Consider the following 16,205-nt stretch of genomic DNA (forward strand, 5'->3'; position numbering starts at 1 on the left):
ATTGACTGGGGAACAGTCCAGGGTGTGCCCCGCTTTTCGCCCAATGGCAGTTGAAATCCGCTCCAGCCCCCTGCAACCCTGAACGGGAAGAGCGATGTAGATAATGGATGGATGGATGGATGGAAACCTTTTAATCCAGAGGTTGGGAGGTTTAAAATTCGGTTTCTAAAATGACCAAAAGGTACAAGTTAATTGCGCTAAAGGAGATGTTGTATCTTTTGCAGACTAAGAAAAAGCAGACTTTCCTAGTTCTGATCCGACTCGATGAACATTCAGTGGTGATTGGTTTGAGGAATGTATGAGTTCTGTTAAGTATGATGGTCATTTTCCTACGAGAGCTTTATAAATAATAAATATTCCAATGCATTTCACGTCTCTGTTTGAGAGAACCACCCAACCTTGTTGTACAAGACACAATGATGTTTATCACAGGCGTCGCCGGGAAATAAATCTTAACACAGAATGGTAGATGGAGTGGAGACGTGTAAGGGTTGTGGCAGGTGCACGCCTTTCAGATAACTTCACCAGAGTCCACGTGTCATAAAAAAACACACTCCACAACCCTCTTCCTACAGAACAGAAAAATAACTTTATTTCTGTAGAAAAAAAGCAAGAGTCTTTCCAGAACACCTTTTTAGAAACCAATGGATGACGAAACTGTTCATGTACTTTAGAATTTTCTTGTTTCACTGGTTCTTTCATGGAAAAAGATAAACATAGAGCAAATAAAAAGAAACAAAGCTTTGCAATGTGTTGTAATTATTCTAGTAAGTGCTGCACATTGGGAGAGCATCAGGTAAAAGAGCTCCTAAATCATCCAACATGGCTGAAAATATCCTCGAGCTGAAGCTGACTCATCACAATTTAATCTCTGAGTCAGTGCGTCACTTTTCCTGCAAAGGACGAGTCACAGAGAGAGAGAGAGGACAAGAGGAAGAGAGCGTCACCGAAGTGTGCTCACTTAATGCCTAAGTTCTATAATTAAAATCTTTAATATTACAAAAAGAAAATCCCTTAGGTGTTCATTCTTTTCATTTGAAACCTTTGACACCTCGCTCACTGGATGGCAGAGCTTCAACTCTTCAATATTAAAACAAAGTTAAATGACAAGACTACAATAAGTGAGAGAGGACAAAGCATTTCTATCTATTCACTTTTATTTTCTGTTGAGTAAGGAGGTCCTTCCTAAAGTAACTTTCTCCAATAAGTGAGAAACATGTGAGCAGCAGGACATGTGTGTGTTTTCAGGCTCACTGGTTAGTTTCACCTCCAGAACTAAAAAGAGAAAAAAAAGGCATCAGCTTGAGGAGGAAATTGTGCATGAAGAAAATATTCATGAGGATGATATTAAACTCTGCAGCTCTCCAAAAAAATGAATTAGACTGCTTTTTATTGTCACAGGACACAGAACTGAATAATTGAAGTGAAACTGCATCAGATATGATATTTCTGACGGATCATTTTGTGAGCGCAGAATTACAAACATCAATCAGGCCTAAACCCAAGCCGTTCCTGGAGAGATTACTTTTCTGCTGCTTTCTGTTTTTGACCTCTAGATTGAAAAAAAAAAAAAAAAAAAAAAATGTCACAAAGCATCAACAGCAGATTTAGGTTGTGTGTTTTTTTTTTTTTTTTTGCACTTCTGACAGGCACGTGTACGACAACGTGGGGCTGAAGGGCGACCGACACATTTACGACAATGTGGGCGAGCTGAGAGACGCCACGCCTGATCTCATCCTGGCCGTCAAACCCAAAACTCCCCTGGAGGACGAACAGGTGATGGACTGAGACGTAAAGAGCATCTGATTGGTTTCTCCCCAGCACGCCGTCTCCTCTCTTGACGCTGTCGTTTCTCCTCTGTGTCTCCAGTTCATGTCGGCCGACTTTGGCGATGACAGAGCTTCTGCGAGTGACTCTTCCTCCCGGTTGTCGTGTGTGGACCGAGCTGAAAGGAACTCACGAGCCCTGAGTCTTCATAACTCCATCACCAAGAGTAAGAACTTCCCTTTTCCTGCTGTTTCTTTTTTTTTTTTTTTTTTTTTTGCAATGAAATCAATGTAATTAAAATATTTATAATCCCTAAACAAAGGGCATGGTAGCCGCGTGTGAAACAAAAAAGAGAACAAGGAGGTTTTTCTGACCCTGATTACACAAAACAAAGCTCCCCTCTGTCACACAGCCGCTGACACGAACTCTTAAATGAAGCCAAAACGGAACAATTACACATGTTTGCAAATCATCTCTGCGTGATTTAAGCCTCAAATTCCTTTTTTTTTACCCCAGATTTTCTCTGCCCTTAAAGCCCCTCTCTTCATTATCCTCCCTCTGCTCCCCTCTGCATCCCCTTTGTCCCTCCTCTTTTATCTCTGCTGCCCCCTTTCCCACTAATCTAATATCACCCCTGCTCTGCTGCCACCCCCTGCCATGCCCGGGATAAAAGGGGGACAGATGGGTGGTGGGAGGGGTGGAGTTTTAGGCAGCCCCAAATCAAGGAGCCCCTCTTACACCATCTGCTCGGCCTCCGCTGAGACTATGAGACTCATCGTTTAAGCTCCAGAAGAGCGCACTGCTCATCCTCTCATTAGATTCTTCAGATTTTTTGTTTGTGGGGGCGACATCTAATACATCTGATTGTTTGAAATCATGTTCTTTCAAAGGAAGTGTCAGGGTCATGGAAAGCACTTCAGTTTATTAAACTCAAAGATGGGATTCTGAACGTTAAAAGATCTTAAAAAGGAGCAGTTGACGCATCCTTAATGTCATTTTTAAATGTTTTGATCAGACATTCATGCAAGATTTAACCCAATCTCTGTTCGTCTAACAGTTTTCTTTCCACCTACGGTATTTCAGAGTCGTGCTGCCTTAGATTCCAGCATAGTGAGTGTTAACATTTCTTACAAAGTCAGATTCATAATTCAGTGAAAACTGTCTGAATGTGACAGTAAACACAACTTGTCCTCCTAACCCTCTGGCCCTGAGTTTGATCAGCTGTAACACAGCAGCGCCCCCCGGTGGTGGCTCTTTGTTATTGTGGACACAGCTGCTACATGATATTTGAACGCTTTTAGACAAGAACGCTTGAGCTCCACCTCAACCTCTCTCTTTCTCTCAGTTCTCTCAGAGACGACGGATACGACGGAGGAGGAGTGGCAGTCCATAGCTGACCTGGCCACGGCCTGCCGCAGCATCCTGGAGGCGCTGTCACGAGAGGGTGAGGGACTATTTATATGTTCACACCTCATTTACTGTACAAACGATTATCTTATAAAGTAATGTTTTCCCTCTAATGGAGTGGAAAAGGGATGCATTGCTTTAACAAAACATGAACAAAAGTCTGTTGACACCGCTGGCTCTATACTTTTTGTTTGAGGCTGATTTTCATGGATTGGGTCCCTTGTTTCAGATTTTATGATATTTTCAGATAAAATTGAAATATAACCTTACTGTAGGCGTTTCAAGTTTACTTTTCCCATATGAAAAAAGTGAAACCCATAAGGATCTGAGTTTTGCACAGACCTTAAACCAGACTAAACACCTTTGAGATGATGTCGATTTATCACCTGTGCTCTTGTGACTGAATATATATTTGTGCACTGCTTGTTTCTGCAATCTTGTGCATAGTTATGAAACAAGAAGACTGCAGGCTGTAAGAGCAGGAAATTAGATATTAAGCTATTCGATGTGTAATCTTCAGGTGTCATCATACTTTTGCACATATAGCGTTTATTAAAGAAAAGACGGACAATTTTTTTTTTTTACACACAAGTGACTCTAAACACTTCCAGACTTCATCTCCATCACCTGTTCTTGTATTTGTGTGTAAATATTGACACTAATGTGGATCATTTCTCATCCCAAAGACCGTAAAGCTGGAGACCAAGGCGGAGCTGACCAGACAGACGGCAAGCTAAAAGACTCAAAAGACAGGTGGGTTGCTTTACGGTAGTGTGAAGCAAAGACTGTCGTTTTTTTTCTAGGTTTTCTTTAGTCTTGACTATGGCACACATCCCTTTGCTCCGCTCTGCTCTTTAATCCTCTCCTGAGTCTTCATACTTTATCGGCTACATATGACTGTTTTGTTTCAGTGTAATGCCTTCTCTCCTCCTCCTCGTGCTGACTCAGTGATGCACCTCTGAGCTTTCCAACACACATACAGGCATCATGTCTGACTCACTGTCATTGTCATCTTTCTGTAAAACTCCCACTCCACTTTGTTTTACTTTCTTATCTACTTTAGCTCCGTGTTGCCTTATTTGTTCTTACTCCTCTCCTCCAGGCTGCGTCGAAAAAAATTAAACTGTTGATCAAAAGAAAATGTGTGGATAAAAAAATGAGCAAACACCGACGTAAAGCTTGTTATCAGTCCAAGTCTGCTGTTTTTATTCACTTCTATTATGTCATCATGCACTCGTACTGTAGAGGTCAGCATTGATGACTGTTTCACCAATGAGGCTCCGGCACTTTTGCAGTACTCAGTGTGCTGTACAGCTCTGTGCAGGAGTATGTTTGTGTGAAACTGGACTGTTCCCCAAGATGTTCTTATTGTAACAATTATCACAACATTAGAAAAATAAATATGTCATCTGTTGAAAATGTATTTACCTCTGTTCATAGCCGAATGACAGAGAGACACTGTGATTATATTCTGAGACTGTATAAAAATACAGTCAGCGAGTTTTAGCACTTTTGGATAACTTGGAAGAAGCAGCTGTAAACCAATCTGGAATCAATCAACCAATTAATTCATCTTTATTTGTATAGCGCCAATTCATAACAAATGTTTTCTCAAGAAACTTTACATAAGAGCAGATAAAAGACCTCATTGTTATATTATAAAGACCCAACATTGATCCTTCATGAGCGCAGCACTAAGCAACATTTAGCAAAGTTACAGTGTCAAGAAAAAAAACGTCCTTTTAAGAGGCACAAATCTTGGGCAACACAAGACTCATGATGAACAGATCTGCCGAAACTGTGCTGATACAAGACTCTGACTAATCATTCAAATGAGATTTAACGTAATTGTACACGTACATTAATAAAGCAAGTGGCTAAACACAAGGACAGCAAAGACAGATACTAATAATACATATTTAACTATCAACTTCGTTAACTAAATTTATATATTTAAGAGGAACAAGACTAGCTGAGAATTTGATCAGGAACGGTCCTGTATTATGTCATTTTCTTTCTAAAGCTTCATTATTCTTTCTTTAATTTTTTTTAAATTTATTTTGGGGCTTTTTGTGCCTTTAATGGAGAGGCAGGACAGTGGATCCGGGAGAGAGAGTGGGGAATGACATGCGGGAAAAGGAGCCACAGGTGGTATTCGAACCTGGGCTGCCCGCTTAGAGGACCACAGCCTCCATACATGGGGTGTGCGCGCTAACCACTGCGCCCCTCATTATTCTTTTTATAGCACCAGGAGACCGCATGTGTCCCTATCTGTGGACAGAAGCAATGCATCATGGGATGCCAATAGAATGGTTAGCAATTACTGTAAATTGATCTGTGAGAATAACAGGTTACATTAAAGACAGCAGGGACTCTGTGGAGCTGTGAGGTTGCCACAGTGACACACAAGTCAACGACCAATCAGCAAATAGGAAAGTTGAAGCTGTATGAGATGATGAGAGCGGTTGTAACTGACTAATGTAAAGCCAGTGAAGACTTTCTTTGATTTGTTTTCAGCTAGTTGATTCTTTTCTGTTTTAAACTTTGATTGCTGAAATTGTGAAGTTGTGTGCTGGCTTCCTGACGAAGTGTGACTGCGTATCTTTGTTGCAGTGACTCTCCAGGCCACCTAGAGGAGAAAGTGTCGCAGCTGGAAGCCATGCTGAAGAAGCTGCAGGATGACCTGCAAAAGGTGCTTTGACTTTCATGAATGTTTGTCTCTGTAATATATTTTTCAGTGAGCTCCAGGGCAGAGTCAGCAGGTAGGAAAAAAGTATTTCAGTTTTTTTTGTTTTTTTCTGTTTTTTTTTGTTTTCTGGAGCGAGACAACTTGTATTTTCTGATGCAAACATGTTGTTTACGTGTGCAAATCCCCCTGTCCATTCAGCATGTCCAATCACAGCTGACTTACAGGCATTCAATACAACAAACACTTGTTTATTTATTTAGCATTTGATTGTAAATTTGTACAGGACGCTTTGTAGATTTTTTGAATATTCAAATATGATATTTAAATTGTATTTATGTCAACTCTTCAAATGCTGTCATTAGTATTTTCTAATTCTATTTCAACTCAACTTCACTTTGTAATTGGTGTTTATTTGAAATGGAGAATACTGTATGTGTCGGACGTTAGAATAAACACAAAGACCACTTGTGAGTAGAGTTAGTCGCTCCACTTTAGACAAGTGGACTTTGTGTTTAGAACTGTTGATTGTAAATGGTGTATGTGTTTCTGTGTTCTTCATATTATATAAACATATTATTTATGACGATCCAATGGAACCTTTTCTATTTATTTTAAATCACTCATAAGGACTGCAAGTACACTTTTTTTAATTTTTCAATTTATCTGTTAAAATATTTTTCTAATCACATTATTATTTAAATCTACATACTGTCAAAAATGATGATACCATCTACATTTAGTGGTGCAGCAATTAGTTTATAAATGGATTATTTGATCAGCAAAAACATCAAATAAAGAATCATTTTGTTAATTGAGCATTTGTATGTTATATTGAAATAGCAACATTCAAACATTCTCTGATTCCAGCTACTCAGATTTCAAGAAGTTCTACTTTTCTACCGAAGCCCTGATGGACATGTATCTATCCATTTTATTAAACATGTTCTGACTAGTAACTCCATTTGTTTCCCCCAAGATCTCGTCGCCCGAGAAAACATTTAAAATGAACTAATCTGAAGGGGAAAACGGGGAAATGTATGGATGCATGTCCAATAAGGGCTTCCATACTTTTCTGTGTTTGTAGACAGTGCGTTTTAATATCTTCAGGTTTTTGATTGTTGTTTTGACAGAACAAGCAATTTAAAGACGACACCTTAAGCTTTTTGTAATGGGAAAATGTCCTTTTATTTACATTGAACAGTGAAAACAGATTTTTCAAAGATGACATAATCATTAAGTGCAGCCCTGTATCTATTACAGGGGATACGATGCTTGGTCAGTCTTTTCAGCAGCATAAAACCCTAAAGCAAAGACTCCTCTGTCATTTAGAGTTTGTCGCTTCAGACAATTACTGTTTCTGTTTTCCCCACTGCAGTGAGCTTTTCTACACTGTTTGTGTTGTTTTTATTTCAAGCTCTGTATTTATGTGTGCCCACTAGTTACCTTAAAGCCACCGCTGTACCTGTCGCTCCCCTCCCGTTCCTGCCACAGCGATCTGAGCGACGGCTTTTGTTTTGTTGTGTGCCGATGTCTTTCAGGAGAAAGAGGACAAGGCGGTGCTGCAGGCCGAGGTGCAGAGCCTCCGGCAGAACAACCAGCGGCTGCAGGAGGAGTCTCAGAGCACGGTGGCTCGCCTCATCAAAGTCACCGAGCTGCTGTGCAACGTCAACAAGCCCTGTTAGAGCCGACGCTGCATGCACAATAACACACAAATCAGCAGAGAGATGCAAACTCGCACAACACGATTGTGCGTTCGGTATACTCATTTTTTCTCTTACATATTTGCAAAATCTAGACAAACGCACACGTATCCTCCTCAATGTGTGTGATCACAGTCTCAATCCTGAATCCTGGACCTGCCTGCTGGTGAGAAAGTATGCAAATCAACTCATAAAAAAGACAACAACAAAAAAAAGGACAATTTCAACATCCCATGACCTTCACAGACTGACCAGTGTGCAGCTCTGAGGCTGTTGGGTTGGTTTGCTATGCCAGAGTGCTTCTCTATTCGTGCAATGGATGGATGTGTGCGCAGCATGTGTGTGTGCGTGTCTGTGTGTGTGTGCATCTCTTACTGTACCTTGCTTAAATACTTGACAAGCTGGGCTGAATAGCACTTGCATAAGAAAGTTGCAATTAAGACTGAGAGACACTGTATAGCATGTTGGGTGGTGTCTTATCTGAAATGACCAAAAGTGTAAATATATATCACCAATAATATATGTGAACAGTAGTGTTGCTATCCTCTCTGCCAGACGTGTAGTCGCAGTGTGTGAGTGTGGCGCTGATAATGTGGGAGAGCTGTGTAACAAAATACAAAAAAAAAGGGAACGTGACAGTGACGAGGCCTGTAGACGGCCTTCTACTTCAAAAGATGTAATGATGGTGACTGAGTTGCCTCAGAGTGAGGTCTGTTACGTAAGGACATCATCCTCTGCCCTCTTCTTCTCTCACAAGTACTGTATTTTATGAAATGCTGAAGTTAAAAGGGAGAAGATTTTAAAAACACAAGTTTAAAAAAAGGACATAAACGGGAATTCCCTCTGAGAGAAAAAAAAAATCTGAGAATGCTTGTTGCTCCTGGAAGTATGTAATCACACAGTATTAGAGTGATACTGAAAAGGGTTATACCTCTCCTGAAGACACAGACAATGGCAGGAAAGAGCTGCTTCAGCTTCCTTCCATGTAGCTGTTTTCTTCTAACCTCACTATTGTAGCAGCCATACTGTAGAAGATCTCCTCCTGCTGGCCTGAACCACTAAATGCCCCCAAAAGGCAGCTTCTCTTTCAGCTGGCGACATAGCTTTAGGTGTCTGAAAACAACACCTTGAAGTAATAGTGAAATACAGAAAAATTGTATTTAAAATATGTTTTGTGTTTGGCGGATGATTCAGTGAGTATTTCGTTCAATATGGCTTATGAGTGGTAGCAGTAAGGAAAATACCTGATGTGTGTTTCTGTGTGTTTCTGTGTCGTTCTTGCACTTTCTTTTAAGGTGAAATGAGCACTGGATAGGGCACATGCTGTACTTTACATGCCTGGGTTATGTCTTGCTCAATGTAAGAAGGTGGATCAGATCTCATCCCCCCCACACCACCTTACCTCACTTCTTCTTTTTTTTTTGGTCCACTGCTGCTGACAAAAAACGTGTGTTCAGAGGAGTCTGACTGCTTCTCCTCAGTGCCAACGAAAAAGCCCAGGCAGCTCTACTGATCCCAGAGAAATCAAACTGAACTGACTCAACCACAAACTCTGATTTTAAAAAAAAAGAAGGGATGCCAAACGTTTTCACCAGTCACTCAGACTCTTGTTTTACTTGTGTAAACTTCCTCTTGTAATTTTTTCTTTTAGAGTCACTGTGAATACCTGGTACCAGCATATTAAGATACAGTATATAAAGATTTAATTATGAATCTAAACCTTATCAGTATGTGAAGATACTGTATGTACAGCTGAACTGTTCTATGTTACTTTTAGTGCATTGGGTTGTGTACACCCTCCTTTTTGCAGGATGATTATGCAGACAAAGTGTTTAAATCGTGGCCATTCAGGCTCCTGTTTCATCTCCTGTACATGCTGAAGCCTCATGACTGACCGGGGGAGACGCTGGGGTGAGAGGACCCGTTTTAACTGTGTCTCTTGTATAGCTATCTAGATTGTAGGAGGTTGGTCAAGCATGAGAATGTGCCAAGCAACTTCCAAGCTCCCCTTCTGTATGTGTGTATGTATAAAAATGTAACTTATTAATCATGCAAATGTGGATTTTCTTGTAGCTGTTTAAACTGGAGGGAAGTGTGGAGAGAAAAATGTGAAATAGGATAGAAAGGAAAGGTGTACTTGGTTATACATTTTGTTTCTTTGTAGAAAAAAAAACCCAACAACAAGAAATGACAAACTACTATCTGCAAATCTTGCTATTATCATTCTAGTATTGAGCTATTTCAGCTACAGCTCTTACATATTTAATAAGGTCTTTAAACACCATTAGGTACGCCTTACTGAGTGATGGTCAAACTGGTCGTACGGTTTTATGTGAAGGCTTATTTCTCTGACTTTGTGCCTACCTGAAAATGTAATGTATGTTAACCCAGCGTAGTGACCTCATTTCTTTGTCTTCGGTTGCACTTACTGAGGTTTTTATGTGGAAGAGACTATCTCAACATCTGGTCCGTCGTCCACAGTGTGAGGAAAAGTCATTGAGTAACACATCAGGAGAAAAGACAGATAATAATAATGAAAGACGTGTGTTGTTGGTCTGAAGAATAACTGAAGCTCAATGAGCTACGCTGATTGTTCGGAAGAGCAAAGAGACGAATATATGGTTTTTAATAGTGAACTCAAAGGGTAAAGGGTGTTTAAAATGACTGATGATGCATTGAAATGGAGTTTAAGTTGAAATGAATGTGTTGAATGACGTATGCTTCCCTGATGGGATGATTATTTTGGTATTTAAATATTTAAGAATAAATTGTCTCAGAAAATCCAAGTACAAAAGAAATCTGATTGTTGCTGAATCGTGGGGAGAAGGGATCTGAAATGAAGTTTTACTCTTCTGAAATCAGTTGTGAGTCATCGAGAATATCCAACAGATCATTATGAATCTGAGCGAAGAAACTAATTGACAACAACTCTTAAAAAAGCATAGTTGGTAACAAGCTACTATACAGCAGCATTTAACCACTTTATTTCTTGGCTTTAAAGAGAATTCCCATTTAATCACACGATCAAACTGTGATTATCATCCATCTAAAATTGCTGTCTGATGCTAGCTAATGGGTCAACAACTATTTTCTTAAAATTGACTCATGGCCTGTTTACCACCTGTACAAACAGCTTTGTTAGCGTTAAAACACTTTCCAAGCTAATGGCAGAAAGAGCAACTTTTGTTTTAACTTGAGATATGTCTGTTGTCCATCTGGATTAACAGCTTGGCATTTCACAACTTCCTAGCTATAATTACCATTAGCTTTTTATTTGCTAAATGCTAATAAAGTTTGAAAGTGATATTCTAGAATAAAAAGGAAGGAGGAAGTGGTTAACACAAAGGTTAGCTGTTGCCTAGCTGTGGTTTACCAACTTTGTTGATAAGATCTCCTGTTGTCTACTAGCAGCTAGGCCTTTATTAGCATTCAGCCACTTCCAAGCTAATATTAGAATTTTCTTGTAATTTGCTGAAAGCTAAACTTTAAGTTTAAAAGTGTTTTACAATACAACACATTAACTTAATTATCAAATCTGTTGTTTTAACTTTAAATATGGCCTACAGACTTTAACTACATTGTTTTTGTACAGTTTCTGATAAAAGCAGGAAGCTGTGAAATGATACCATACATTTACTACTTCACTCCTGTGACACAACAGTTAAAAAGCACTTGAGATGTCCACCTATAGCAAGCATATCGACTCCCCTATTGTATCTTGAAGATAGAGAGGACTTATGTGTGAGTAAGAGTAAGTTGGATCTTTATTGAGAGAGCTGGATGGATTTTGTCAAGAAGATGCAGCAGACCGATCCAACCTTCTGGACTGGACTCAGGAGATGATGAACACAGGCGGTGGAGGTGAAAGCAGCCCCTGGAAGAAACAGTATGAAGGTCCAACATGATGTACAACAGATTATATATCACATTTACAGACAGCATACAAGCTGGAAAGAAAAGACTGTAAACGTCAGGGAGATAAAGTCAAAAGAAATAGGTTAAAACATTCACTTCAGATGGCTGCTTAGGTCTTAAAACACAAGGCATCTGCTGTAATTAGTAAAGTAATACCTATATATCCCATGTATTTATGGAAAATACATTTATATTTTCAGTATGAGAGGGAAAGGCTTTAGTTGTATTTGTGAAAAATCAAAGGTAAGTTCAGCTGACTGCATTTATTCCATTGCTGCTACTGCCAAAGAACTGCTGAGTGATTTGTATTTCTGTTTCAGGTGTGAATCAATCCTCCTGCTGTCAAGAAAACCCAGAATTAAAAGAACACTCATCTTTTCACAATCAAACAGCGTCACGACTGGATCTGATGTTTCATGGTCTTTGCTAGGTAGGTCTGTTAAAAATGTAGAATTATTGATCTAAAATGAATTAGCACCTCAACACTGCTCGTTATATCAGTCTGAAAATTCATGTTATGCTGTTGAAGGAATTTAAAAAGAAGAAAAGCTTTATTTAAACCTCGAATGAGTTATTGAAGCTTAAACACTGTCAGCTGTAACTATTAAAGCGTAGGTCTTAAGTACTCAAGGACAGTATTTTGAACGGCAGACCAAATGACCAGATACAAGAAAGAGACAGTTTAACATCCTGTTTGTCACTTATATTAGCTGAGCAAGCAGAGCAATGACAAGCTTCATCCCTGATCCTTTACAAACTCGAGGAAAGTGATATTAGCTGTTGAACCACATTTGTCCTGACACTGACTATATGGGGAAGCAAAACTAGCTTACTGATTAAATTACACTAACACTTCCCTTTAAACTTCATCATGTTTTCAAGTTATTCAAGTATTTCAAGTATGATTATCATTATGCTATCATACACCATGTTAAGCTTTATATGTCTTCATAAAAGACACAGTGCGTCCAGACAACAAAACTAACAAAGCAAAGCAGATGTGTTTCCTAGTTAAGAATGTTAGCCTCCTTATATATTTGTACTAAACAAAGAGTGGCAGGAATGACATTGATTGTGCAAGAAATTGCTCACAAACCAATGTCCATATATTAAATCCATTGCCTATCCCCATGCAGGGTTATGGGGGGCTGGAGCATCCAGCTGTCATTGGGCGGGAAGCGGTGGGACACCCTGGACTGGCTCGCCTATCAATCACATGGCTGACATGTACATACCACAAGTCACACCTACGGACAATATAGAGTCATCAGCTAACCTAACAGGTATGTCTTTGAACTGTGGGAGGAAGTGCCTGGACTCCACACAGAAAGGCTCTGCCAGACCGATATATCAAAAACACTTTGTATTTCATTCTGATTAAGTTGCTTTATACAAATATAAGAGATCCCCAAAGCATTAAAAATGCATCCTGAAACGGTAGCCTAGTGGTTATGTCATGCGCCCCATGTACAGAGGCTACAGTCCTCTTTGCAGCGGCCGTGGGTTTGAATCCAACCTAGGCCCTTTGCTGCACGTCATCCCCTCTCTCTCCTCCCAACGCTTCCTGTCTCTCTTCAGCTGTCCGATCCAACAAAGGCAACAATTGTCCAAAAATTAAAAAAGAAAAGCATCCTGAAAACATTCATGTTAGAAATTGTGTTGTGTAAATCCAACTGATGACTGTTTGTACTTAAACCACACATGTCAACCTCATGATGGCGCTAGAGCAAAGTCAAAATATCTCATTAGATAATGAGATATTTATTGTTGAGGAACACTATATGTATTCCATATGCATTGCGTTTAAGTCACGCCAAATGTCTCAAGGTTCCTGTCCTTCAGAGGGCAGAGTGGGGGACAGAGTCAGACACCCCCCCACTCCTTTCCCGCGTCGATCTCTAATCTCTCTCTTGATTTCTTACTCTATCCATTGTCATCAATCAAATGAGGCGGCAATAGCTCAGTCTGTAGGGATGGGAACCGGGGGGTTGCCGGTTCAAGTCCTGATGCGGACCAAATCCGGAGGTTGGTCTGGTAGCTGGAGAGGTACCAGATCACTCCCCAAGGCCCCTCCATCAGATCAGGAGTGCCTGCTGTGGGCAGCGCCCTCACTCTGACATCTCTCCATTAGTGCACGTGTATATTTCAGCCTATGTGTGTGTTGCATGTAAAAACAGAAATCTCCCCTTGTGGGGATCAATAAAGTAATCAGTAAAGTAAAGTAATAGTATCTTAATCTTAATGAAGACATAAAAGTAAAAAAATAGACCTAAAAAAACACTTTTATCATGTCAGAGAAACACAAAAGACATTACACATTTTTTACTAAGATTCAGACTCAACATATAAGAGCCAGCCTGTTGCATACACTTTTTTACAGATTAAGTGTGAAATAAAAAAAGTTTTAAAAATGATATTCTGATTGGATCCCCATCTCCCTGGATTGATGCTGTGTGATTTAAGACAAATACTCTTTTTAAAAGCTTGTTCACTGATCATAATACAGCACGACAACATAATACAAACATGTTCCAGGACTCCATTCTCTCCCAGGCTTTCCTAAACAAAGACACAGAAAAAAAAGGCTTCATCTTCACAGCCCTGACACCAGGAGCAGGATTGATGACAACAATCAGCAGCCTATGTCTTTATTTGGGGTTGTAGTGCAGGACAGACGCTTCACTAGCGGCAGTGTGTCACACACAGCTTAAGGGCTCAACACCGGTTTGACTCATCCGTGTTCTGTAAATACAGAGGCCGAGTGCTGGTGTGTGTGTGTGCGTGTGTGTGTGTTTAGACTTCTGGGTTGTATATTGCGTTTACATGGCCAGGCCAATGTTGCTCTATACACAACACGTGGATGAGGCCAAGTGTTAGTGTATCTCCAGTGTCACTGCTGTTTTCTTGCAAAAAGTCTGATTGATCAATATAAAACATCTGCTGATACAAACACTCAGATATTATACTCTAGAGGTCCCTCAGTGTTTAGAAATGCATCCAAATATCCACAGCTGAAATCTCAGTTTGTCTCAGTCAAAAGCTTAACTTGAACAAAGACAAACAAAACGTATTCAAGTTCTGTTGAATACATTTACTGTAAGCAACAAACTAAAACACATAGTCGACATGTTTCTGTGGAAATAGCAAAATTTTTTTTTTGCAAAGCTTGCAGCCAGTTAATAAGTCATGTACGCCATAAAAAACAAGCCGAGCGAGTCAATGATATATTCATTACGCAGTCGGGCCCTCATGTCGTAAACCGTGTAGTTAAACATTAAAGAATGAGACGAATCAGGACACTGCAGGCTTACTGTTGTTATCTGAAGAGTTCCCACCTTCAAGGTCTTATTAGCTTTAACATTTAGAGACACAAAATGTGAAGTGTTTGATTTGGAACAAATAATGAACAAATGAAAAGCTATAGATGCAAGTGCAGTATTGGTTGATGAGTAAACTGCTTGTAGTATTTCATGACAAGATATTGATTTGTTATTGTGGCAACAGACAAGGATCAAATAAGGATCAGCTTGAGTTGCACTAAAAAGCACTTTTCTAATACTTCCTAATGCAGAACTCACAGATAAGAATGAGTTACGAGAGGAGAAACCGCAAAATGTTACAGAGGTCTTTATTTTTAGTAGAAGACATTATCCAGACTTCTTCAACTGTACAGTAACATGCACTTTTACGCCAAAGGTTGTGTGTACTTTTGTACTTTCTGAAGAACTGGGGGGGGGGGGGGGGGGCGGATTATTAGCAGAGGGCAGTGAAGAGTGTTTCATAATCTTCACCCTGTTTCTGGAAGGTCTCCATGTGACAAGTAGTCTGTGTTTCCCTAAACAGACAGAAGAGCAGTTCCCTCACTTTTAGAGGGTTTCTTGGCTGTAATTCCTGCACAGAATGAGATCATCCATCAGGAAGAGGAAAAATACACAGAGAAAACAGCTGTAGGGTTACTATAACTGGGGAAAATTCCCCGTTTAACACATTGTCTCTTTGTATATGGCTTCCTATCCTCTTTTTCTAAACAGATGTACTAAAATGGAAACAAAGTTTCTCAGAATACATATAGATTATGTGTGTTGAGTTAAGTTAACATGTGCTGGAAACAAACCATCTCAGCCTGCTGGCAGACTGTACACTTGTTTATGTTTCTAATAGTAACACTGTGTTTTAAATAAAGTGTCAGGAAAGGACATGTTCTGTGAGTGGGAGCTCACAGGAGGAGGGAAGCTTCAAAATGTTCTCCTGCTGTGTGCAGGCTGCAGGGAGTGACACAAGAAAGACAACACCTGCACAAAGGCCACAAATGAAATAATCATAGAAACATTCAAATCTCCTGGAGCCTCAACTAAATCAATGTTTTTGGGGTTAAGTGATTGCATTGCATTATTCTGTATCAAACTGGATTCATGTCTGTTACTTTCTTGCCCTCATCCATTAAAAACAATGTGTCAGGGTCATTGACTGAAATTAAAGACGGACAACGCTCCATCTATTTCGGTTGTACAAAAATGAAGCCAAAACACCCTCATGACAAATTGCAAGAGGACATCCTTTGCCTCCACCGCCTGGCAACCCAGTCTCATGTCAAAATGTGTAATACCTACGTTGGTCCACAGCGCAAAACGTAGTAGTTTCGCAATAAAGGCTCTAAAATTGTGACATGCCTACGTTTCCTTTTGCCTATTCTTTTGTATAGGCATACCTCAGGTCATGTGACTGCC

At 39.9% G+C, this 16,205-nt stretch overlaps 1 protein-coding gene across 3 annotated transcripts in view; it reads left to right on the top strand.

The window, feature by feature from the left end:
- sipa1 (signal-induced proliferation-associated 1) overlaps positions 1–10,349 on the top strand; it is a 37,338-nt gene extending 26,989 nt beyond the window's left edge. For 2 of the 3 annotated variants that reach the window (XM_020646189.3, XM_020646190.3), the window contains exons 11-16: positions 1,650–1,776; positions 1,870–1,993; positions 3,113–3,211; positions 3,861–3,927; positions 5,788–5,866; positions 7,402–10,349. In XM_020646189.3, coding sequence (XP_020501845.2) covers positions 1,650–1,776; positions 1,870–1,993; positions 3,113–3,211; positions 3,861–3,927; positions 5,788–5,866; positions 7,402–7,545 — 640 coding nt within the window. In that variant the 3' untranslated portion in view covers positions 7,546–10,349. Of the gene's footprint in view, positions 1–1,649; positions 1,777–1,869; positions 1,994–3,112; positions 3,212–3,860; positions 3,928–5,787; positions 5,867–7,302 lie in introns of all 3 variants that reach the window. The other variant, XM_020646191.3, reaches the window with a different exon arrangement.
- The last annotated feature ends 5,856 nt before the right edge of the window (positions 10,350–16,205 follow it).

The sequence above is a fragment of the Labrus bergylta genome, chromosome 14 (assembly GCF_963930695.1).
Source record: "Labrus bergylta chromosome 14, fLabBer1.1, whole genome shotgun sequence".
Taxonomy (NCBI): Eukaryota; Metazoa; Chordata; class Actinopteri; order Labriformes; family Labridae; genus Labrus; species Labrus bergylta.